Below are 25,714 nucleotides of genomic sequence, written 5' to 3'. Positions count from 1 at the left end.
TGGGATGAAACTAATTTGGCGAAGTCTCAGGGTGATGGGGCACTTCCTCCTTCTCTTCTTTGTTTTGTGTTTTAGACAAGAGCTCCTTGGTAGTCCTGCCTAGCCTGAAGTTCATGAAAACTAGGGTAGCCTAGAACTCAACTCCTTCCTGAAGGTGCTGGGATTACAGGTGTGAACCAACCACACTTCTTGCTGGGCCCTAGTTTGGCTTGGAGGATGACCTTGAACTTCTTATCTTCCTGCTTAGGCCTCCTAAGTGTTAGCTTGTGACTCGTGCCTCTGCCCCCAGCTTCTAAGGTGCTTCTTAGCCAAATGAGTTCCAAGTGCTTTTGGTATCTTTTAAAGTTTAGCCTGTATATCTAACCATGTTTTAGCTGTGCGAGGGGAGGCCCATTGCTTATCTCTCTATCTTGGAATTAGTGACTTTGTAAGAACAGGGGACTCCACAGATTGACAGGATGACTGTGTGTTCAGAAACGCTGTATTTTCTATCAGGAAATTGTCTCTGAAGGGGGAATTTGCAAAAACCAATTTTCTTCTACTTTAATTCAGATACTCACTCCCAGCATGGTATAATTTCCAACTTAAGTTTTAGGTTTGATATTTTCCACATTTGGTTGACTGAAAGGTTTTGCTGTTTGAATTTTGTCTGAGTAGATTGGTGGCTTTTAAGTCTGAATTACCAGACACCTGAGAAAGGAAGATGCTGGAAGGCTTTAGATAGGAAATAAGGGAGTCGGAGAGATGATGGCTCAGTGGTTAAGAGCACTGACTACTCTTCCAGAGGACCTGGGTTCAATTCCCAGCACCCACATGGCAGCTCACAACTATCTGTAACTCCAGTTTCAGAGACTCTGACACCATCACACCAATGCACATAAAATAAAGTTAAAAAAAAAAAAAAGAGACCTTTCTAGGTGGGAGCCTTGTGAGTACTGTTGTTTGGGGACTGTTAATATATTAAGGGTCTTCACCTCTGAGCAACACAGGGAAGGTGGGAAAAGGGACTAAACATTTGAAAGCTGATCATCCCCACCCATAACATAAATCAGATAAAATTTCATGTTTGAAGTAGGCTGCTGGCTTTAGTTATTATTAATATCTTTTTCTTTTTTCTTTTTTAGTGAAGCAGTTATATGAAAGTGACATATAGCTATCATCCTAGCAACTGGGAGGCAGAAGGAGGCAGGTCTCTTTTGGGTTCAATTCCAGGCCAGTCAGGGCTACACAGAGACACCCAGGCTCCCCCCCCCCAATATTTTTATGGTAGAAAGGAAAAAATATAGATCCAAAGAAATTATGCTTATATTAAGTAGTGTTATAGTGTATAGAGCAATGTGGGCATGCGGAAAATGGAGTCTGCTCCCATGCTCAGTCCTTTGCTAGGGTGTGGACCTGGGTGAGGGGATCCTGGGGGACTCTTTTGTGTAGTAGATATGTGAGGTCATAACTGAGCTTTTCTTGTGTTAGGCTTTATTGTTGTTGTTGACTTCTGAGGCTGCACAGTGGCGCTAATGAGTGGATCCTCATGGTGGAGTTGACTTGAGGTATTAGATAATTCTGAGCAGCAAGTGTACCAGGAAATGCACTGTTGTAGTGATTCTTGTGAGCTGGAGAGCTGGGTTTTCCTGGTCCCTGCACCCTCACAGGGAGAGCCTCTGCAGGACTCTAGTAGAAGAAAGCTTATGTTGTTCTTCCTTCGGGGTCCCCAACCCAGCATACAGTTTTGTTTTTGATTTTGTTTTCAAATGGGGTCTCACTATGTAGCTAAGGCTTGCCTGGAACTCACTGTTTAACCCAGCTGGCTTCAAGTTCTCCATCCTCCTGCTTCCACACCTAAGCCTTCTGAGCGCTGAGATTACAATATACCACCATGCTGGTTGCAGCTGGTTATGGCAGCCTTTGTCAGCGAGGCACTTTTGTTAGTAAATTGTGCTTTTACCGGTTGTACCAAGAAACAAAGCTCGCCCCAGCTCTGCCGTGGTCAGTCCATGGCAGAGAAATTCAGGGATGGCATTCGCGCTGTGAGCTGCAGCTGGGGAAAATTCCCCCTTCCACACATTGTGACATTTCTCAGACATAAATACTAAAATCATTCAACAATGTGAAAGTATTTCTTTGTTACAAAGAGACTGTGACGTGCAGTTCCTTTTCCCAATCCCAGCAGTCTGAGGCCCTGAGATGTAGGGTTGGCCTGGGAGCATTTGTCATTCTCAGTGCTTTGAAAGCAGTCGCAGCCAGTTATGACTTCCAGGCAGTGGTCCTCCAAGCAGCAACAGTGACCCAGGATGCTTCTTTGGGAGCAAGGAGAATACTTGATTCTGAAGATTTGTTTTAACAACTACTACAAAGGAAGCAAGTAGTGATCATGCTAGGCCACGCTGATCTTAGAGTCTAGTCAAGAATTGGTTTGGAACCAGTAGAACATTCCTGATTTTAGCTGCAGTTTACACAACTTCCTTCTCAACACCCCATCTTCCTTCCCACCAGAAAAATCTCAAAATATCAAGTGGTTTTCTTAAAAAACAACAACAACGTCAACAAAAGCCAAACTTTTCAATCAATAAAAGAAACATAACCTACTTGGAGAGTAAATATGGGTAGTTAACACAGAATCCAAAGTCCTAACCATAAGGAAAATTAACATTTTAAAAATACATAGTTGAATGAGTTTGTTCTTCAAATAGTAAATGCCTCTGTTGGGAGTTTTGAGAAGAATTTGATAGTTTAAATCCTGTCTGTCACCTGTCTTCCTTGGCAACATCCCCTGCTGAGGAGGATTTTAGTCACACGAATTTGGAGTCTTACCTCCTTCCCATCCTTCCACCCCCGCACCAATATAATTCTGGGATGGCTATTCAGGCACTTGCTCCAGATTGGGTAGTGTTGAATGACACTTGGACTCTCCTCTCTGATCTCAGCTTTGGGTCTTTGGTGATATTGTCTCTTCCTGTGTGTGATCTTCATACCCCGTAACCACCCCAAAACTGGTATCAACTGATTGATTTCTTTTTCCTTTCTAGAAGTCTAAATTTATTCCCTGGGTGTTTTGCAGTTGGTGGTGGTCAGGGACAGCTGTTCTTCCGTGCTTTGTCTGAACAGTTTTCCATGATGAAGTCAGCAAAATAATACCATATGAGAGGCCTGGAAAACAAAAGCCTTGGTTGGTGCTCCTCCTTATTTAAAAACTAAAGAGAGAAAGCTCTCTCTTCCAAAAAAAAAGGGGGGGGGCAGAAACAAAAATAAGGCCTCAGAGTCAGTGAGATTTAAGAAGGCCCGCCTTCAGGAAATAATAGCTATTTGGTCCCTACAGCCAATGCTGCTCAACAATAGCAAAGAGAATAAAGAGCTACTGTAACTCTGCTATTCAAAATCATTCTGTGTTTCCTTACGTATTTGTCTTGCCTTGGCTCAGTGGAACAGACGCTAGTCTCAAAGCTGGATCCCTGGAGCCCGTATGGTAGAGGAGAGAACCAGTGCTTGGAGTTGTCCTTTGACATCTACGTGTGTACCTTAGACACATAAACATACAGTGATTTAATGTGTGTGAGACAGGGTTTTTTCAGTGTAGCTCTGCCTGCCCTAGAATTCACTTTGTAGACCAGGCTGGCCCTGAATCACAGAGACCCACCTGCCTCTGCCATCTTTCCTTGCCCTCCATGTAATTTTGATTAAAAAAAGAAGCTACATGTTTATAATTTTAAGTTATAAATGAACTTGGGCGTGGTTCTCTAGCTTACAAATCATTGTATCATGTTTATGGACTGCACAGTAATCCTTGCACGAATTATTTAACTAGTGAGGTCATTAGTTTTTCAATCAATTAATCAATATGTTTTTTTTTTTTCCTTTTTAGAGTGATGGAGATTGTACACAGGTGTAGGCACACATTCCACCATCAAGCCAGATCCTAGTCTATTTATTGATTTCTTGAGGCAGGGTTTCACTTTGTCTGCTCTCAGATTGTCAGTCCTCCCAGTAGTTGGGATTAAAGTTTCGGGCTGCTCTGCCCGGTTTTTATAGTTTCTTTAAACAATCTCTTGTTGATAGACATAAAGGTTCATTCTACTTTTCAGCATTATATAAACGTTGTTGTAATAAATATTCTAGTGCATTTTGGGCCCCCTTTACTTTATTTTTTCCCCAGTTTCTTTGGATGTTGTTTGGGAGTAAAACCATAAACATTGTATTTATAATATAGCTTTGACACGGTTTGGTCATACTCAGTTATGAGTATTGTTTGAAGACCGACCGTGGTGAAGAAAGAGATTTGGTTGGAACGTTGCATTCTCATTTACTCTCTCTCTGATCTATTTTATTTTATATATGTATGAGTGCCTCGCTCACCCATTATGTCTTGTACACCGTGTGCATGCTTGGTTCCTTCCCATGGAGGTCAGAAAGGGCAGTGGATCTCCTAGAACTAGAATTATATTTAGTTGTGAGCCACCGTGTAAGTTCTTTAAACTCAGGTCTTCTGTAAGAGCAAGTGCTTTTTACCACTGAAGCACCTTTCCAGGCCCTGGGCTATTGGTCTCTTATTAAAACCATTTCCAATAGCTGTAGGAGTATGCTTTCTCCAGGCCCCTAGCTCTCTCTCTGGCTCTGTTTCTCAACCTGGGTATCTAGATGCGTCCTACCTACATCTTCATGTTTGTTTCTATACATCCCTGTTCCTTCCTATATATTCCTAGGCGTCCTATTTGTGTATTCATATGCATTCTCCCCTTATGTCCAAATGCTTTCTACCTGTATATCTAGATGTTTTCATCTAAGCCATAATGGAAATCTCAGTGGGAGTTAGTTTGCTATCCAGCACAGGCCGTATATTTCATTCCATATTATTTTCCTCCTTTCTCCTTTCAGTATTATATTTCTCAGACAGTGGAGGAGAGCGAGTTGTGAGTTTTGAACTTTGCCAAGACTTAAATAGTTGCAGAGCTGGAAAGAATAGAGTTGGAAAAGAAAGAGAAAAGAAAGGGAAGCCGGCTTAGTTTCACTTAGCTGTTCCAAACGTCCTCCTCAAAATATCAAGAAAAACAGTTGTCCAGTGTGTCTGCCATTGTCACTGCCAATTAGAGCATGTTCCGTTCTGAAGGCCTGTGGATGCTGCTCCTACCCACATCACGTCATTTTTGTTGTGTTTCTGTTGCTACCGCCTGGCCGCAAGAGTTAGGGATGTTCCCAAATGTCTCTCTTCTTAGATCCCCAGCGTGCACCACTGGATGCTTGCCCTCTCTTTGGAGCAAGTCTTCTCCTAAACACACAGTACATTTCTTGCAATCTAAGGAAAAATTTTGAGGCCTAAATTATATGGATAACAAAATGGCTTTGGCTAAGTCATCCCTCACTCCACGTGTTGACAGTTTGTTCTCCTCTCCCTCTCCCAGCCGGCCCCCTTTTGAGGTGTTTATTTTCTCCCTGTCCTAAGGCCACAGTAGCCCAGTGTTACCGTTCTGAGCTTGGAAAAGGAAAGGCTTTCATGTCAGGGCTCCCCCGTGGACCAGGAAAATTCTTGGTGCCCCAGATTTCTCCTAAAAAAAACTTACAATTTCCCGACCTGGGTGTCCTGTCCTCAGAGGATTTCTTCAGAAAGAAGCTGGTTGTGAAATCTGTCTCTTGCCTTACTAAGCGGCTTTTACTATTATTTAAGTCACAGTTGGGTTGGGAGCTGGGAGGAACAGCGAATATAACACACACACACGCATACATACACACACACACACGTATACACATACGTGTACACACACACACATCAGCACGATGCACTACATTTCACATCCAGGGTTCTGTTCTTCCTCACGAACTGAAGTTGCTTAACAAAACCCATTAAAACCTATTAAAAGGGATGTCCTCAAAGCCCAAGAATTTAATGGAAACCATTGCCCAAGTACAGATACCCTACCAGGCAAAAACTATTATAAGCCTCTGCAGAGTTTGGGGAATGGTCACGTAGATTTTATTTAGGAAGAAGAAAAATCTGAATTTATTTTTGAAATAATCTTGAAGTTCAGAAAAGTTTCAAGTCTAGTACAAGGAATTGCTGCATTTATCCTTTTTGATTTTTACTTTTGTTAGTTGTTGGTACTTTGCTTGACAATGCAGCTTGGTTTGATTATCTGTGTATATGCATTCCTTCCTTTTTTTTTCCCTTCCTCTCTCTCTCCCTCACTTGATTTTTTGAGGCAAGGTCTCATCTGGCTGTGCTCAAACTAGTGGCCGTCTCAGCCCCCCTAGTGTTTGGAATATAGTACCACCACACATCACTGCAACTAAGTTTTGTTTCTGTGGCTGAGGATGAAGCCCAGGGCCTGGAACATTCTATAGTTATTCTACCACTTTGCTGCACCTCTAGCCCCTTTCCTTAATTATTGAAGGTAAAGCCGGAGACATCGTGATCTCTACCCCTAAATATTTGTGGAGCTTGAGATTGTGTTTTCTGAGCACAGCACAGGCATCACAACCAGGGACATTTAACACCGATACGGCTCTGCACCTAACGGAACATGGGAACATGTGTTGCATTTAGTCTACTCCCCCTCCCTATCTCTTTTCTTTCTTGGTCCTGGGGAATCAAACCCAGGCCCTCAGTCATTCTGTGCAAATGCTTTACCATTGAGCTGTATCCCCCAGTTTGTCCTTAACTTCTTTTAACCTGGAGTGATTCCCCAATTCTAGTTTTTCTGGACCTTGACTATTTGGTTTTAAAACTACAGTCTAATTACTCGGTGGTGAGTCTTTAAATTTCAATTAGTCTCATGCCTCCTGTGACTTAGATTTTGGTTATATTTGTTTGGCAGGAATACCACAGAAATGATTTGTTCTTGTAATCATGTCACCTCCAGAGGCCCCCAGTGTTGATATGCTACAGGACGGGGGATATTCATTTTGATCATCATTTGAAGGAACTGGGGGTGCAGGCAGAGTTGCTGGGTCACTGGCTGCTTCAATACTCCATAAGCTATGAGGAAAGTGTTTCTATGAAGCCAATGAAGTGTGCTCAAAGACATGGAGAATTCCTTGCGATGGATGCTCATCCAATGATAATCTCAATGTGGTTCATTTCGGCTTCCTGGGTGTTATTTACCTGACAAACACTACTTTTGTGTGGCTGTCTACATAGTTTAATTTTAGCCTATTGAAATCAGAAATGTCACCCGACTTTGCTTATTTTCCTGCCCTATTTTTACATGTAACCTCAGGACTTTAGTTACTATCATTTTGAGTGTTTCTGCATGCATATTTTAATTCATTCTTAAACATGAGTCTGGATATTTTTCTGCTATTTTCATTTCCCATAGCATGTGAGCTTTGGGCATATTTCATGAGTTCATTTAGCAAATATGCCTCCTCCATTCATCAGGGCATTTGAGAAATAGTGTATATATATATATATCTTGATGTGGCCTTTTAATTGTAATGACTTCCTGGGCAGCTTTCAGGATATTTGTTCCTTAATTAAACTACGCTAATTGTCTTAGTCACTGTTCTATTGCTGAGAAGAGACACCTTGACCAAGGCAGCTCTTAGAAAAGAAAGCATTTAGTTGGGGGCTTGCTTACAGGTTCAGAAATGAGTTTGTTATCACCATGGCAGGAAGATTGGCAGGCATGGTTCTGGAGAGAAGTAGCCGAGAACTTTACATCTCAGTCTGCAGGTAGGCAGAGAGAGAGAGAGAGAGAGAGAGAGAGAGAGAGAGAGAGAGAGAGAGAGATTGGGCCCCACGTGGGGTTTTGAAATCCCAAAGCCCACCGCCAATGACACACTTCCTCCAACAAGGCCACATCTCCTAATCCTTCTAATTCTTTTTAACAGTTCCACTCTCTGGTGACTAAGCATACAAATATATCAATCATTTGTATTGATTTGTAAGACTGGGGCCAGTCTTACTCAAAACTGTATGTATTTGTAAGAATGGGGCCAGTCTTACTCAAAACACAAATTCTTAAAAAAAAAAAAAAAAGAAAAGAAAATCTGATATTTCCATACATTTATTTCTTCCTCTTTTATAATATGCATCATTCAAAAGAATAAGAATTAAATTGAGCTAAAAGGAATCCATGACTGCAAAAGGGACAGTGAACCAAACCAATAAAGCTCAAGGGGAGAATGAATACCCGAGCACCAGAGCGCCCGTGAGAGCGTGGACCGCAGAGATCCCGGGCTCTGCAGGACAGTCTCCGTTAGGAGTCAGGTCATTCATGAGGGAGAGACTCACGTGATTTTGAGGATAAATAAGCTTTTTTTTCTGGGGATAAAGCACCAAGCAGTGATTCCTCAACGTTGTCTGGACACTGTCTAGAGTAACTTCAACAAAGCAGGGATAGTGGGAGTTCTCAAGAGGTTTTCTACAACCTTCCAGACAGGCATGTGGGCCTGACCTCAGAACCTCCGGAACTGCGGAGGTTCCAGAACCTTAGAAACTTAGAAAATTGGGAGCCACAGTTCTTCTGTTGGGCATTTTGTGTGGTTTCTGTTAGGAACACAACCTTGTTTTTGGCACGCCATTCCCGGTAAAATGCAGAGCTCCGGGCCTTTGTTTTGCTTTACTTGGGGCCAGACTTGGCTGTGTATTAAATGCTGCTTTGTCCCTCCCATTCCTGGCAAAACCGTGTTTCTTTTCTCTCCAGCTGTGATCCCGAATCTCCTCACAGGGCCAAGAGAGGCAGTTGAGAGACATTAATTCTGACCTTCTGCAACTTCACAGTGGATACCTTAATTTCTCCGTATCTGGATTTTTTTTTTTCCTCCAGAATTTTATATTTGGTCACAGCAGGTGAACCGCTTGGCAGTTTTCTGCCTGAAGGAGATTCCTGTGCCTCTGGAATTGAGGCTAGCATGGCGCCTTCCATAGGCTCTGGGCCACACAGAACCGTCTGCTGCCCCTTGCCCTCAGCCTTGGAACACAGTGACTGCTCTTTTTGCACACGTACTTTAAGGACATAGGTCTGGAATATTCTCCCCTTAAAAAGTATCTTTATTAAATCTTTGAGAACCTCATACAATGGATTTTGATCACATTCTCCACTATCGTCTTCCTTTAACTCTTCCCAAATCCACCTCTACCCATCTCCTTATCTCCCTCAATTTTGTATCTTTTTCTTTGGTTTAATTTAATAACCCATCAAGTCCAATTTGTGTGTTCATATACTCTTCTGTGGGGCCGCCCAGTGGATCATCTGCCTACCAGGAGCTATATCCTTAAACAAAACGGGCTGCCCTTCCCCTCCCGGAAGCCATCAACCACCTGTAGCTCCTAAGTTCGAGTGGGAACTCAGGAACCCCTTCCACTCCATGCCAGCCTGATATCTGGCTTGTGCAGGCAGCCCTAGTGGCTCCGAGTTCCTGAATGCAGCATCCTGTCACGTGAGGAATACGCTGTTGGCTGGTGTCCTCCCTGGCCTCTCACATCCCCTCCTGGACTGTTGTCCCTGAGTCAAAGGATAGAACCATTTCCTTGCTGTTTGTGTGTCTGCCCTCTAGACTATAGTCCCCTGAGGGGAAGGGATCCAGCGGTCTTTTCCATCACCGAGCTGGAAACAAAACCAAACCATAGACTACCGGAAATGATGAAAGGATGGGGGTAGCTTAACATCCCCAAGTCACCACTCTTCGTACTGATCCTTCTTATTTACAGTGCAGTTGACTTTTTCTAGACATCCTCTTAAGAACTAAGGACAGCCTTCTGTGAAATGCACACATCCTCCAAAGCCACAGGGTTGAGCAGCTTTTTCCATCTTGATACCCTGCGTTGAATTATACTTTGCTAATCCTGTGTCTGGTCCCCCGCCCCGCCCCACTGTGTTTCTAAATTGAAAAACACCCATGTCCCATTGCTATCTTTGCTAAGGCCTCATCTTAATGTTTGTGATTTCTGGCAGAGCCAATAATTTCCAGTGTTTGGTTGTTACCTGAACCCCCGTTCATAAACTGGACCACCTCATCAGTCTTGGTGTCTCTGGTGTGACCTCTTTAAATAATAAGGGTATTTACTAGAATAAATAATATCCTAAAAGGAGATTAAACTCAGCACACTGGCTGCATCTTTTTTTTCTCCTTGTGGGCGCCCGTTTTCTGCTCTTCAGCTTGGGCTGCAATGACGTGCACCTGGAATCGTTTGCAAACCCATTCGGCAAAGCTGGCGACTGCAACGTGACCATAACCTTTCTCAGTTAACGAAAAGAAATGATACAAATCAGAGTTTCTGGTTCCTGATGGGATAGAGGTGTGCTGGCTCTCTGAAGGTGGTAGAACAATGTTTTCTCTGACAGTGCCCAGCCGTGGAAACAAATTTAAAATCAGAAAGATGGCTTGTGGGGGGCAGCCCAGTAAAAGCTCTTAGTTTCTACTGTCTGCTCAATGCGGTGTTTGTAGCTGAGCTTCCCCCGACACACCAGTTTGAATAAATCTTGAGATATTCCAGCAATTAGATGGAATTAGGGTAGCACATTCTAATACTGCATTAGGTGAACACACACACACACACACACACACACTCACACTTAGATGCACTCACAAAGAAGGATTGAGAAATCAACATGACAGGAAAATGTGCGGGTTGCTCCCCTCCCCTCCCCTCCACACATGCCCACGCTCACATCTTTCTGGATATGTTACAATGATGAGACCCAGTGTCTAGATCCTATAGTCAGATCTTTTTGACAGTTAATAACTTATATACCCAGAGAGCGTGCTCACTAGGAGAACATAAAAGCCAGCGAGCATTTGTCTTCGTCCCGAACAGAGTAGATGTGCCCAGTTACTTGTGCACTGGTCTATGGACAAGATTACTGCCTAAAAGGCCAGGGGGGATTACAGGCAGGAAAGTGATTTCTTGATGCTAAAATTTCAAAGGTGCCTAAGAAGTAAATGGAGGTTGGGTTGCAAGCCCTATTACTAGAAGGAACTGGAACCTTTGGAGAGTTGCAAGCCTGTGTCGTCGGCCTTTGGAGCACCTGCAAATGGTTTGAAGGCTTGAACAGATAGATAATCAAGAAAAGTTTAGCCGTGTATACATTGTCCCGGAGCTCCGTGCTTATCAACTGAGCCAGTTGAGAATTTTCTTTATAGTATTCTTATCCGGAATTAGAAGAAAGGCTTCAGTATGAAATCGGCACAGAGAAACTTCTTGGCTTAAAGAGTTGTAGAGCCTAGCACACCTGGAAGTGAAAAGCTGCCCCCCGCCCAACCCCATTTACTTATTTATTTTTTTCTGACCTTGTCGGACGGCTAATACCATTTCTGGGAAATAAGAGAAACAAGAGGCTCCTTGTTGGCAGAAGCCAAGAGACACACAGGAAGACAAGCGATGTGTCTGCAGTCACTGGATCATGACTGAGTCAAGGCTGCCCTGTGGCTGGGTTTTCTTTCCTCCTCTGTGGACATGTGTTTCCCATCAGACAGGGCTGCGTGACACCTGGGGTTGGCCGGTTCCTGAGTTAAACCATGCATAGCACATAAACAGAGTTTGGGGAAAAGGCCTGCAGCTGCACGCAGACCCGCTTCCTGCTGGAATATTTTGCAGACTTGGTGCGCTGGGTCCGTATGGAAGTCAGAAACGACCTACACCTGTATGTCTTGGCATGACTCCTTGGAGTTCCGTATCATTACATGGCCAGAAGGCCTAGTGTTATAGCTGCAACGTGAATCATGAAATGCAATCTTTCAAAAGTATGTCTGCTTTTGCTTTTTGGTTTTTTTTTCTTTTTTTTTTTTGTGTTATTATTCCAGAACAAAGTGTTGTAACATTTGCGTGTATAAAATTAGATCACGCAAATAGGGCACCATCAAAATGTGATTAAGTTTTTTTCCCCTCCAAATGAGTCTGCAAGAGACTTCTTTATGAGGTAGGACAAAGGAAACCAGCTATCCTATTCAAGTTAGTGTACCAGTTATTTCGGACTTCTGGGTTTGGACAGGGTAGAAATAGAGGGCCCTTAGCCAATGCCTATGCAGCATTCTGGTACATCCTGCACATTCAGGTTTCCCAGGTTTGTTAGGGTCTGTGTGCGCATGCGTGCGTGATTTGTGCTGAGTCATTTAACCTTCCAAATTTTGGAACCTTTGGCTCCAAATGTCAGTGAATTGATAGAAATCATCCATTTTAAAGTGTGTACAAAGGCCAATGCTAGAACCCTAAGGGGTGCTGCAGTAGCTAAAGCGTGTATGGTCTCTGGACGCTAAGTGTGAAGTTTTAACATGGCGGTTGGGAAATGCCTATAGGGGTGAAAGTAATCCCGAGAGAATTCAGAGAGAGCAGAGTTCTTCTGCTGCCCTGTTGACAGCAGCCCAGGCTCCTGGCAAACTGCGGACTGATCCCTTGACAAAGGGTACCCTGGCTTCAAGCTAGATAGGGGCTGTCGGCAGAGAACCTTTCACTAAACATTTGAGAGGCATTGGTCTAACTGGACTAGGACCCCATCACACAGAGTAAATAAAATATATGCCCTCTACCAAGACCGGGTGTGGTGGTCTACACTGACTGCCATCCTGGATTGCTGGCCTCAGTCTTACATATCAACAGGGTATGACAGTTGGTTCTCTAAGAATTCTGTCACTAAGAGGTAGCCCCAAGGCTGCTGAGAGTGACAGGCCATTACGTCTGGTAGAGACGTTGCCTGAATTAGCCCTGTGTCCCAGGAAACCCCTCACTTCTAGGGAAGTCAGGATGACTGGTCAGACTCCAGTTTCAACGTTTGTAAAGAGGAGAAAGAATAGGATTGTGGGTAAAGTTTTCCATCTAGATGAGTCCACAGCTCGTCAACATTTTGTGTGTGGAGACTGGATAGATTGACTTTTATGTTTTGTAGCCCCTGTCCTGTTTTCTTGTTTCTTTTGTTTTTGTTTTCTTTTAGACTGTCTTGCAGTATTCTAGGTGGTCTCGAACTCTACCTTGGCATAGGTCATTCTCCTGCCTCAGCCTATCCCCCATCAAGACTTAGATATTTTGTTTTGCTTTGTTCTTCTGTGACTTTGTGTCTTGCTCAGCAGCTGCTAGACAGACAGCCGCTAGACACATGAAATTATTTGTTCAACATCATTGGCTGCTGCTTCCCTTCTCTGGCTTTGCCTTAGAAGCAACTTGTTAAACTTCAAAGAGCTAAGCACATAGTAGGAGCTTAATAATTGTTGGTTCGTGTTTAGTCCTGTTCATAATTCAGTGCTTTGCCAAGACATTTACTAAGTTGTAGTTGACCAGCATTTTTTAGTTTTTCCTACTCAGGAGGGAGAGTCCTGCAAGATAGATAGATGTGTTTGTGCTTTTATGTCCCTCTCCGCAAGGGAAAGGGGACCCTTGAGTGTATCCAAGACAGAAATCCAGCAGTAAATTATGTTCTTCTAGTCCAACAGTCCACAGTCTTGACGGACAACATAACACACCTGGAAACAACTCCTTTGTCTCTGTTTACTTTCATGGACGATGTTATAGACTTGCCCTTTCCTGTGTCTGTCTGTCTGTCTATTAATTATACTCACTAAAGAAATTGTAGTTTTATAAAAAAAATTTGCTCCTCTACAGGTGTTTACTTGTTCGGGAGATGTCCGTGGAAGTGAAGGTAGAGCTGTTGTTTCCTTGCACTGAATTTAGATTTGACCATTTAGGCTGAACATCCATGATTATTAACTGTAGAGTCTGGAAAAGCCTGGGTGTCTCCCATAAGAGTGAACATCTGTAGGAACAGACGCAGATGTCTCCTCTAAGGGTGAACAAGACACTGGGGATGGAACCCAGGGCCTCCTGCATGCTCAGCAAGTGCTCTGTTCACTGAGCTACACTTCCAGTCCCAGGAGTTACTCCTTGTTAACAAAGTGTGACTAGGCCCTCTTATGATGGAGGCCTGGTCTTCCCCGTTGTTCTCAGTTCGCTCATGCATCCTGAATGTTCTTGTCTTCCCATTGGTTATTGAGCATTGGTGGCAGCCTTCTGTGATGCTGCTGTGCAGATATTCAGGGTGTCTGAGAACATTCACACACTCCCAGGTGTCCTGGAGAGAAATCTCTTTTAAGCCGCGACAGTCTCTTTTAGACTTATTTTTACCATTTTGTTTTATGTTACGGTTAGTATATATCCAAGAATGGGGCTTATGAGAGATGGCCCAGGGGGTAAGGGTATTTGCTATAAGCCTAACTACCTGAGTGCAACTCTGGGACCCACATGGTCGAAGCAGAGAACTAGCTATGACCTATGCATGTATGCTGTGGCTTGCACGTACCAATATGCACCCCCTCCCCCCCAAAATAAATAAGTGTAATAAAAATGTATGTTAGGCATAGGAAATGTGAAATAATTTTTTTGTTTGTTTGGGTTGTTTTGTTTGTTTGTTTGTTTGTTTTTGAGATAAGATTTCTCTGTGAAACAGGCCTGGCTGTCCGGAACTCACTCTATAGACCAGGCTGGCCTTGAACTCACAGAGATCCTCCTACCTCTCTCTGCCTCCTGAGTGCTGGGGTTAAAGGTGTGTACTACCACTGCCCGGCTGAAATAAGATTTTTAGCAGCACAGAAAGCTAAGACTAGATGAGTTAGGTGTGGGGTTAATACTTGTATCTTTGTGAATAGAACTAAGGGCATAATTTTAAAATAGTAATGATTAATAGTAAAGTGATCGGAAGGAATTCAGACTCTACACGCCAAAGCACAAAGTGTTCTGATCCTTCTATGATAAGGGATCCTAGGCCCTGGTCATTGATCTGTGTGTTCTTCCCCCTGTAGTGATGAATCACCAACACCAGCAACAAGTCGTGCCCAGTAACCTGAGTCCACAGACCCACCCAACCCCGAACCCACCCACGGGGCTCATGAGTGTGCCCAATGCTCTGACCACTCAGCAGCAGCAGCAGCAGAAACTGCGGCTCCAGAGGATCCAGATGGAGAGAGAGAGGATCAGGATGCGTCAAGAGGAGCTCCTGAGGCAGGTATGGTCTTCCGTGGTACCCTGTGGAGGCCCCATGGCCTTGGGTGGCTGTGTGCCTTTAGGATGAGGCCAAAGCCTCCTGTTCAGTTTCTTCTCCCAACTGTCTCTTCCTGAACTATCTTCAGGGCTAAACTTAGGAGTTCAAGGACGTGTGTTTTGGCATGGCTGCCTTTGCTTTCACTGATAATGTTTATGAGGAGAGAAAGGAAAAATTAAGAAAGAACATGCTCCAATTAGCTATTACTCTGTAACAAATTATCCTCCAAACCCAGGGATTTGAAATAGTCATTTAATTTAATTGCAGTTTTGTAGGTCAAGAATTTAGAAAGGACTTCTGTTGTCCTAGAGGCCACTCATTGGTAGTCATCTGGCAGGTGGTTTGCAAGGTTCGGGACCATGTAAGCTCATGGCGAGGATTGCTGGCAGGTTGAGCTTAGTTGGGATTACATGAAGCGTGGCAGTCTCAAGTATACCAGGACAGATAGCAGCAGTCCTCCAGGAGAGAACATTGGAAGTCATGGGGGTTAGAAGCTGCCAGTGTCTTAGGGGCTGGCTCTAGAAATGGAGTCAGCTTTGTCCCCTTTCTCTTAAGGAGATAGCAGAGAGGCATTCCAAAAAACATGTCCTCTGTGGCCAACCATCTTGTTCTCCTGCAGAGCATGAAAAAGGATGAAGACAGAGCAGGATGGAAAGGAAACTGGTTTGGATATGGATTTAGGCAGAATGTTCTACAGAGCTGCATGGGTTTCAGACTTTTGTTTTAGGACTATGTCTTGTTATAGCTGGGCATAGTTAGCACAAGCCTTTAATCCCAGCACTTGAGAGAGAAGTAGGTGGATCCATGTGAGTACAAAGGCCAGCCTGGCCTACAAAGCCAGAGATCCTGCATCAAAAGAAAAAAAATTGTCCTGCTATGAATCCCTCACCTGGTATCAAACCTGCTATCTTCCTGCCTCAGCGCCTGAATCCTGGGATAGGGATGTGCCTCTTTGTCTGGCTCAGTCCGGTTAATGTGCGCCATACTGTGTACATTCATTGGGTCGACAGGATACTGTTGTGTGTCTTCTGGGGGCTCAGTATTGATGTTCTTCATAAACAACAACAACAACAACAACAAAAAGCCAGGCATGGTGATGCACACTTTCAACCTAGAACTTGGAAGACTGACTGACTCAGAATGCTTGAGAGTTTGAGGCCCTAGAGCTGGGGGTGTGTCTCAGTGGTGGAGTACTTGCCTAGCAAGTACTAGTCCCTAGCACAGAGAAATAGAGGTGGGGGGGGGGGAGGAGGAGAAGAGGAGGAGGGAGGAAGGGAGAAAGGGGCTGAGTTTGAGTCATTTTGCCACTTTAAGGAAATGGTTTCAGCTGTTCAAAGAGTGTCCTTGGAAGGGAGCGTGGGAGTGTTATTGGGTAAATACTTTCCCCAAGTTATAGCTGTTTTTAAACTCTATACATCGTTCTATCGTTCAGCGATAATGTCATGCTCATCATACATCTCAGATGTAAGCTCTGAAAATAAAAGAGATGAATATTTAGTTAAAACAGCGATTAGGGCACTACAGTGGTGGCTTCTACTCCTAGGACCTAAATCTCTGCTTTCTTGGATGCGTCATAATAATGTTTCTTGGCAAAAGTAATCATATTATTGTTTTCCATGGTTGGATATTTCTATTTAGTTAGCGAGTCTTTTTTTTTTTTTTTTTGAGTCAGGGTGTCTCTGTATAGGCTGTCCTGGGCTCACTCTGTAGACCAGGCTGGCCCCAAATTTACAGAGCTCCATCTGCCTCTGTCTCCCAGGTGCTGGGATTAAAGGCAAGCACCACTACCGCCTAGGATATTTCTACTTGGAATTGACCAATTTCTTATTTAGAAATACAATGTGAATTATACAGTATTATGGTCTCACTTATAAGTTCTCCCCACTTTTGTTTTTCAATGATCTTAAATGGTGGGGTTTTGTTTGTTTGTTTGATCTTTGTTTTTAATCACTCTTCTGTTAGGCATGATGTGTTTCTGTTTCTTCCTCTTGTATAACTCTTTCTTTTGTCCCGTCTCCTCCTTTCCCACAGAAGGAATTTCTGAAAAGGGTGGGGAAAAGTGCCCGGGATTGCTTCCTTGAGGCTCACTGTAGGTGCCTTTGAGCCACAGATACTTTTGATGGTTCATATTACAGAAATGCCAGCATAGTTCCTACAGTGCTGATCCCCGGCAGCTGGGGAAACTTGGTGCATTCTGGGGCAGCCCAGTGTGCAGTCCTTCACACGGCACAGCAAGGCGAAAGGCTGGCAGTGTGGCTCAGCTCTGACTGTGTGTGTTTGTGTGGGTGGGTGTTTGTGTGTGTGTGTGGGGGGGGTGGATGGGAGTGTTTTCTGGGAACATTTCCAGGATATCTTGAATATCATTTTGATGCGCTTCATTTTTTTTTAAAGACATGTCTTATTTGACATGTGTTGTGAATGTTTTGCATGCATGTATGCATGTGCACCAGAGGCATGCCTGGCTCCTTGGGAAGTCAGAAGAGGTCACTGGATCCCCTGGAACAGGAATTCAAGATGGTTGTGAACCACACCAGGCGGGTGCTGGGAGCTGCGTCTGCACCGTCTGTGAGAACAGCAACTGCTCTTACTTGCTAAGTTATTACTCCAGCCCCTTGGCAGGCTTGTTGTTATTACTGTGTATGTGCACACATGTTGTGCCAAGTACCATCATCGGGAGTCAGTTCTCTCGTTTCCCCGCGGAAGCTGGGGATTGGCCACAGGTGGCCAGGCTTCCTCAGCATGCACCCTTACCCACTGAGCCACACTGCCCGTCCATCTCTGGTAGCCCTTTTGGCTTCTTCTGGTGGTTTTCTCACCTTGTTATTTGAGTCTCAGCAAGGGTAGGGGTGGGAAAAGACTCAAAGTAAACGAGGTCTTCCATTCACCTGTTCAGGTCCTTTCTAGCACCAAATAGGAATTTGTGGTGAGAAAGAGCTGGTGTTTCCAGATGAGATGTGTGGTGTTTCTGTACCTCCTATTGGTTTTCTCTGTCTCAGTCACCAGCAGCAGCCTGGACATCCCTTGCTCACTGGGAGGTCTGTAACCAGCCTGCCTCTCCTGTCTGCAGGGGATCTCTAATGGTACAGCCTGTCTTCTTCTGTTATTCTTTTATTAGTGTACAGTTTGATGTTGCCTTGATGGGGAAGCCACTCCTCAACTGTACTGCATGACCTCCTGGCCTGTGACTGACAGCTGTCCCTGTGCTGTCCTGTGTTAGCTCAATGGTGCTAAAGTCACTCAGGGCGTTGACAAAATAGATTGAGGGACAGCGTGATTGCAGTTCTAACGTGAGTTTCCATTGATTCAGGGTAGAAACTTGATTTCCCCCTTTCTTCCTTTGTCTTCTCATTGATTCCCTTAACCAATAATTATGGAGCTGGGACTAGAAAGATAAACGGCATATAGCTGACTTTATATAGCTTCTGTGGTCACAGAGAAGACAAAATAATTACTTCCAAGTTGTGGGTCAAAGGGGAAATTAACAACATGACCTCCTTGGGGGTCCTACTGGTTACCTTTGACCTTTATTATTGTCCCTGAGCCCAGACAAATTCACTTTCTGTGAAAATATTGTATGTTCCTTGATCTCTTTCCATTCACTACTCCTCCTGGCCAACAAGCTGTCCACCAACTACTACATTGGAATCAAAGTGGCAGCGTCTCCACAGATTCAGTGTCCTAACTAGGCAGGCCTCTAATCCAAACTGCTTGGGAGGCTAAGGCAGGAGAATTGGGAGGTAGGTAAGGGTGGGCTACCAATGGGAGTTCAGAGCCAGCCTGGGTTAGTTATCTCAGAATGAGAACATAAAAAGAGGGACCTGTGAGAGGGAGCACAGGCACACACCCCCAAGTCTGCCAGATATCACAAGGCAGAAAGAAGCATCTACCACAAGTTCTCCTGATCTCCTTGCATGTGCAGTGGCGTGCATGCATGCATAGGTGGGATGCACACACACCATGCACATATACACTTGACACATATAGCCACACGTGTTACACATCCTTTAAAAGGACTCAAGATGTGGAATCGCGGTAGATGGTTTGCCTGGCATGCATGACCTTAGGTTTAACCTCCGTATCACTCCCTCCCCCGAACTGGGAAAATTTCCTTAAATGTAGTCCCTAAATTTAGCATTGCCTGCTGAAGCAGCAGAATCGAACTTGTCAGGGCCTGCACTGTGGAGAGACTGTTACTATTTCCAAGCGGATTCCATACTGTTTTACCTCTATCCTCTCTTTAATTGGAACGTCGGGGAGGGGGTGAGTAGGAGAATATAGCTTGTGAACAAACATGCTGACTAAGCTTAGCCTTTGGTTTCCTGGGTGACACAGACGGAGGGAGGCAGGCTCAGAATTCTTTTAGCTGGTCTTACGAATTTCGGTCAAGCTTGACAGCCACTGTCAGGGGGGTAGGCCAGCTGACCAGCTTCACAAGGCCGTTCCTGATACACGGTTCCCTGGATAGGGACGCAGAATTCAGAGTGCTGCTTAGAGGGCTGTTTTATGTCTTGAGTTTTTAAGAGCTTTTCAGGAAAGTTAAAAAACATACTTAGCAAAGCGTGTAGGGTAAGTAAACGGTGGCCAGTTCGCAGCCTCTGGAACACAGGTTCTAACTTTTCAGAACCCATGGTGTAGAGTTAGATTTCAGAGTTGACTAAGGTGTTTGAGGGGCTCCTGCCATCCGGCATTCAGCACACACCTAAATCATCTGTAGAGAAATGGCTGTTTAAATTCATTTTTTTATTTATGCTCAATCAATGTTCTCATCACACATGACGGGCAGGGAGCGAGACTGCAGCTTCTATTTCAGTTTCGAGCAAGTGTTGGATTGTGTAGGAGTTGAGGGCATCTGCTGTTTTCCTTTATTGACCGGTACCACGGGGGGTGATGGCCTATGCCTGTGATCTGTGTCAGCCGTTACAAAGCAAAGGACCACTGCCAGCTTCAGGGCAGCTTGGTCTACACAGCAAGTTTTAGGCCAGCCAGGGCTACATAGTGAGACTTTGGGGGCGGGAAATGGGGAGAAAAGACAAGAGTTCCGGTTCAAATCTTTTATAAAGGACTCCCCCACCCCTCATCATAAGTACAATATTTATTTGTCCCTTTAAATAAATACATACGTAATAAAACGTCCTTTTGAAAATAAATTGGGCATTGTTTTAAAATGGAGGCTCGCTTTTCACTAAGGAAAGCTAGACCACGGAGGTATGAGGAAGTACTCCCGTCTCAGAAATCCACCTCACCTTTTTTGCGTTCAGTAAAAAGAATGTCTCAATCTTGTCTTCCTTTATGTGATTCTAGGCGAGAACAGAAACAGACTGTGGACTAACACGAGATTGTTGCGTGCATCTTGAGTTTAAGGAGCAGCAGAGGGCCGTGGATAATAATTATGGACTCACACAAATGTTTTCTCCCAAGACTCGGAGTTTCGAGTCCGCACTTTGATAGAGACAGCCTGGCAGCTGAGTGTGATGAGGTGTTTCAGAGAGAGAGAGAAGCCCCAGGAAGTATGGCAGGGAATTTCTAGAATCTCTTGGCTCGGGCTTTAAAAGAGATTGCCATCAGAACTCCCAAAGCATTCTGCTTCTGAAATCCCCCTGGGTTTTGACAGTGAGAGAGTGAGCTGAGTCTCTGCGCTAAAATAACTGTTTAATGGTAGGATTTTAAAATATTGTTTTCATTGTTCTTCTTTTCTTTTCTTTTTTCCCCTACTCACCCCACCCTTTATAATTAAAACAATCCAGTCTTCCATTTTTGTAGAATCCTGGCTACACACTTCAGTCAAGCTGAGCACCTTCAGAAGGGGTTATTATCATTCCGTTCCCTTTGAAGTACATTCCAGCAAGGGCAGGGGCTGGCTGGTGGGAGGAGCCCTGGGAGCCGCCAACCCAGGGATGCTTTCTACCGCTGTTTACTTTCTTGCCTCTTCTGTTGATTTATTCCACAGGAGAACTGCAGGCCAGTGGGAAAGGAGGCTTGAGGCTCTCTTCCTGAACGCCCTCACTCATCGGGTGTCTTTCATTATCCCCCTCAGTTAGGCCTTACACACACAGCCTCCCAGCCATTTCAAATCCACAAACGATTTTTGTTGTTGTTGTCTCAGGGAACTGACAGATGACCACAAACTCACAGAGATTCCAGAGCCCCTCTTGGACAGAGGTTTTCCATTCCCAACTTTTATGTGGAGAGAGAGAAAAAAAAAAAAAAAGAAAGCTGGTGGTGGGGAGGGGGAAGGGCTGGAGCAGGCCTGCCCTGGCAGCTTTTCAGGACTTTGTGAAACTGGCCTTTAAGATCTGAACTTAAAACTTCTCAAAATGTGGTGTGAATTCCCAGGACTCTAGCCCCACCCATATACATTGAAACGGATCCTAAAGCATTTCCAATGCCATCTTCCTCCCATTCGTGGAGGGAAAACTGCACTCAGTACTGTTGAATAGTCTAGTTCATTAATTTTTTTTTCTTCTAAACAGGCTGAATGAGGTCATGGGGTTGGTATTTCCATTTTATAGCTGGGAAAACAGGATCAGAGAAATGAAGTATCTTGCCCAAGTCTCATGGCCAGGACTAGGTGAAAGGGTCTGAATCCGAGCGCTGCCAACTTCAGCCCTCACTTCCTTCTCTCTGCTACGCTGTGGACGGTCCCAGAATAGACTCAGAAGTCAACCGGCCTGGATGTGGATCCTGGCTCTCTCTGTTGTCAGCTGTAGGGCCCTGGGAAAGTCACTTACTCTCTTTGTCCCCCAGTTTCTTCAGCAGTAAAATAAATTAACTGGGTCCTATGTTCAGGCCTTGCATGTAGAAAGCAAAATGCAAAGTCTGGGCTAACACTGCTGTCTCTCCTCCAGTCTTTCATGCCATCCAACACTCCTTTGAATGCATGTCCACTCTGCTTTTTGATCTTTTCATATTGCCCAACAAGATAGGGTTCATAAAGCATTTTAATGAGCTGTCAGAAATTTAGTTCAGGGACTGGAGAGATTGATTAAGAGCACTGACTGCTTTTCCAAAAAACCCAGAGTTCAAATCCCAGCACCCACATGGTGGTTCGCAACCATCTAGAATCCTAGTTCTTGGGGGGGGGGGGATCCCATGTTCTCCTTTGGACATCTTGGGCATAGCATACACTTTGGTGCATAGACATACATTCGGGGAAAACACACATGCACATAATAATAAATAAGAGAATGTCATCCAAATTTTGATAGCTATATTCTGAACAAACTGGGATTTGAACCCCTGTCATTCTTATTTTAAAGTCAATTCCCCTGCATTGTTCTCCCTCCCTCTCCCTCCCCCCACCCTCTCTCTGCCAAGCTCAGGGCAGCAGATCCAGCAGCATTGAATCCTTACCTACTTCTTGAGAGTTCCGTTGGCCAGTAGCCCAGCGAACTGAGAAGCAGGCAGTACCTTAATTGAACTGGTTACAGACTAGACAGTTCTTTCCCGTGCTGGCCCCAGATCTGTGACTAGAGGGATCTTTTGGGTATTAATAGTTTAAGAGCCATTGTGAGGCTTTGAGTTTTATGATATCCCCACTCTTCCCAGACCTTGTTTTCTCCAGTGGTCACGCCCTGTGTGACTTGGAACCTGCCCCAAAGCCTGATACATACAGGTTGATGGCATGACGGGGGGGGGGGGGGTCGGTTGGAGTACCTACAGAAGTAATGATGACCTGGTACTTGAGATGGCTGTAAGATTGGAGGATAGTAACGTGGGGGTTAGATGAACAACACAAAACCTAGCCATTGTCTGTTCTCTGTGATGGTCTGCCTGCCACTCTTCAGACTTGCGGGAAGATGGGGAAGGGTCTTAGCAACTGTTGCTAAGAATAGTACCGATGTTTTGGGTTTATTTTGGATCACGGGTCCAGGTGATACAGTACAGCTCATCACAGTATGGAAGGCACGGTGGCAGAAGGCACCTGGCCCCATTGTGCCTCGTCAGGAAGCAGAGAGAGATGGATGGAGCACAGCTGGCTTCTCGTCTTCTGTGCAGCTCAGGATCCCAGCCCATGAATTGGTACTGCCCATTTTTAGGGTACATCTCTCCACCTGCCTTAACCTAGATTGTTCTCACAGCCCAGAGGCTAATTTTACATAGGTGATTCTTTACAAGTGTGTCAGAGGCCTGTCTCCAGGGCATTCTAAATCCTGTCCAATTGGCAGTCCCAGTCAGGTTGGATGCTGGAGGGGGGTAATAACATTAGGAGAAACCTGAAGATGCTAGGGGGAGCTGTTCTGAGCCCAGCCAATATTAGGTGTGTGTACTTTTGAGGACCAGAAGCGCAGAGTCTGGGAATGTCTTGACCTGATGCGGCTCTGATGGTCTGGAAGAACATCTGGAACACGGCTGTGTAACATGGCTGTTAAAGCTGAGTAGGATGTGTCTGGAGGAAGAGAGACCTGATACAGAGTTGTGGAGAAATCAAAGGCCTGTCTTAGAGGCCCCGGAAGGTTAGAGGGAAGTAACAGAACTGGTGGGGCCCGTGAGTAGGCCTGCTCCTCTAGAGCGGAAGCAGGAAATAGAAGCCTGCTCCCCTAGAACGGAAGCAGGAAATAAAACAACTGTAGGTTGTAGTGTTGCCCTCAGCTCTCACCAGCTGTCCAACTTGGTTAGTTTGCTTTTCTGCTGTAATGAACCGCGGACCAAAAGCAACTCGAGGGCGAGAGTGTCTTCCCAGCTGCTGCCCATCCTTCAGGGAAGCCATGGCTGGAACTCACGGTAGGAACCTAAGCTCTGCTTGGCTCCGTCAGCTTGCTTTCTTATATAACCCAGGACCACCGACCCAGGGATGGCACTGCCACACCTGTCGTTAATCAAGAAAATGCCCGGAGTGTGTGCCTGTAGGCCAGTCTCGTGGAGGCACTCTCCTCTTCCCAGGTGACTGCGGTTTGTGTCAAGTTGACGTAAGCTGACCGGCACACCTGCTTAGACTAGAGAAGCTGATGATTAGTGCTGAGCGCTTTTCTTGGTCTAGGTAAAGGTGGATGTTTGCCGTGGTGCTTATAGAAGGGTCGTGGGTGTCACGTGACCATCAGGCACACCGATTTAAACTTTAATTTTACGTCTAAATTTATTAAAAGACAACAACAGCAATTAACTACAAAGCTTCAAATCCCCCTGCTTTGATAAGGACAGGCTGGTGACAAGCTGTTTTTAGCCTTTGGTGTTGTATTTGTCCACCCCCAAATTTGTGGGCGGATACCGGGAGATTTATTTTAATTTTCAAAGCGGTAGTGTCTTACTTGGGTTTCTGTTGCTATGATAAAACACCATGCACCAAAAGCAATTTGGGAAGGACGGGGTTTAGTTCATCTTCTGGTGTCCATTGCTGAAGGCAGTCAGGGCAGGAGCCCACAGGCAGGAGCTGGAGGAAGCCTGCTTTCTTGTACAACCTAGGACCATCTGTCTGGGGTAGCATGGCCCCCAGTGAGCTGGGCTCTCCCACATCAATTATTAATCAAGAGAATTCCCTCCAGTCTTACAAGCTGTCTGATGGGGGCATTTTCTCTAGGGAGATTCCTCTTTTCAGATAATTTACCATGCACCAAAGCTGAAAGAAGACCAAAGCACAACACAACAACAGAACACCCAGCAGGTTGTCAATGTAGAACTATTATATTATAAAATGTAACTCTCAACCATTCTATAGTTAAAAGGTCCAAGTTGACTAGAAAGAAATTTCTTTGTGTCAAAGTGAATCACTTCCACACAACAGTGAGGAGATTTTAAAGCTGTCTATGTATTCATTGGTCTTGTGGTCCTGGGGATGGAGCCCGGGGCCTTGGCTTGTTAGGGGACTGTTCTACCGCTTATATGCTTATTTGGACTTTTAACCTGTGCTTTTGAGATCAGTACAGGAACACGTGGTGCAGTGACAGCCGTCTACGCGGCGACTTCTGGAGGAGGCGCTCTTCTGAGCATCTTTGTCATCACGGCCGTCCCTTGCACACGTGGTTTTATTATCCTCACTGGGAGACAGCAGGGCTGGGATTCAGTTCCTAGTATTTGGTGCCCCTGTTTCTGCCACTGGCCGTTCAGTCCTGTTCATTTTGTGTTAGGACACAGGAAGAGGATTCAGGCTAACTAAAGGGAGCATGTGCCTGGCTGGTTAAGTTGCATATAGACTCATTTAAGACAGGCAGTGGTGGCACATGCCTTTAATCCCATTACTCGGGAGGCAGAAGCCGGTGGAACGCTGTGAATTCAAGGCCAGCCTGGTCTGTAGAGCAAGTTTGAGGATAGCTTCCAGGAGTTTCCTGAAAAACAAAAGCAAAAAAGATGTATATAGACTCATTTGAGGTTAAAGGTGTGAATTTTTTTCTTCCTTTTTTTGTTACTAGCATAATTTAAAATGTTTCTATTTGAATATGTACTATTTCTCATTTACTTAGTATTTTTTCTTCGAGTATATACTGCATAGTTAGCGTGGTTACGGGGAGTGGGAATATAGGCGTGAGCGTAGTGACGAAGGTCCCTTCCTTGGTGGAATTTAACATTCTATTGGGGAAGACAAGATAAAACATAAAAGTTGCCGTGAAGAAAATAAATGTGGGTTAAGAGACAAACAGTAGGGACCAAGAGATGGCTCAGCAGTTAGGAGCACTGGCTGCTCTTCCACAGGACCCGGGTTCAATTCCCAGCATCCCCACATGCCAACTCACAACTGTTTGTAACTCCAAGATCCGACACCCTCACACAGACACATTGCAGGCCAAACATTAATGCACATAAAAATAAACAAACAAAGAAAACAAACACAT

General features: G+C 44.8%; 1 protein-coding gene across 1 annotated transcript in view; it reads left to right on the top strand.

Annotated features, from left to right (window-relative positions):
* Wwtr1 (WW domain containing transcription regulator 1) overlaps positions 1-25,714 on the top strand; it is a 110,742-nt gene that overhangs the window by 73,499 nt on the left and 11,529 nt on the right. The window contains exon 4 of the mRNA XM_050120194.1: positions 14,713-14,915. Coding sequence (XP_049976151.1) covers positions 14,713-14,915 — 203 coding nt within the window. The remainder of the gene's footprint in view (positions 1-14,712; positions 14,916-25,714) is intronic.

The sequence above is a fragment of the Alexandromys fortis genome, unplaced genomic scaffold (assembly GCF_014885135.2).
Source record: "Alexandromys fortis isolate MF-2015 unplaced genomic scaffold, M_Fortis_MF-2015_v1.1 scaffold_172, whole genome shotgun sequence".
NCBI lineage: Eukaryota > Metazoa > Chordata > Mammalia > Rodentia > Cricetidae > Alexandromys > Alexandromys fortis.
This window is presented reverse-complemented; position numbering and strand designations above follow the sequence as displayed.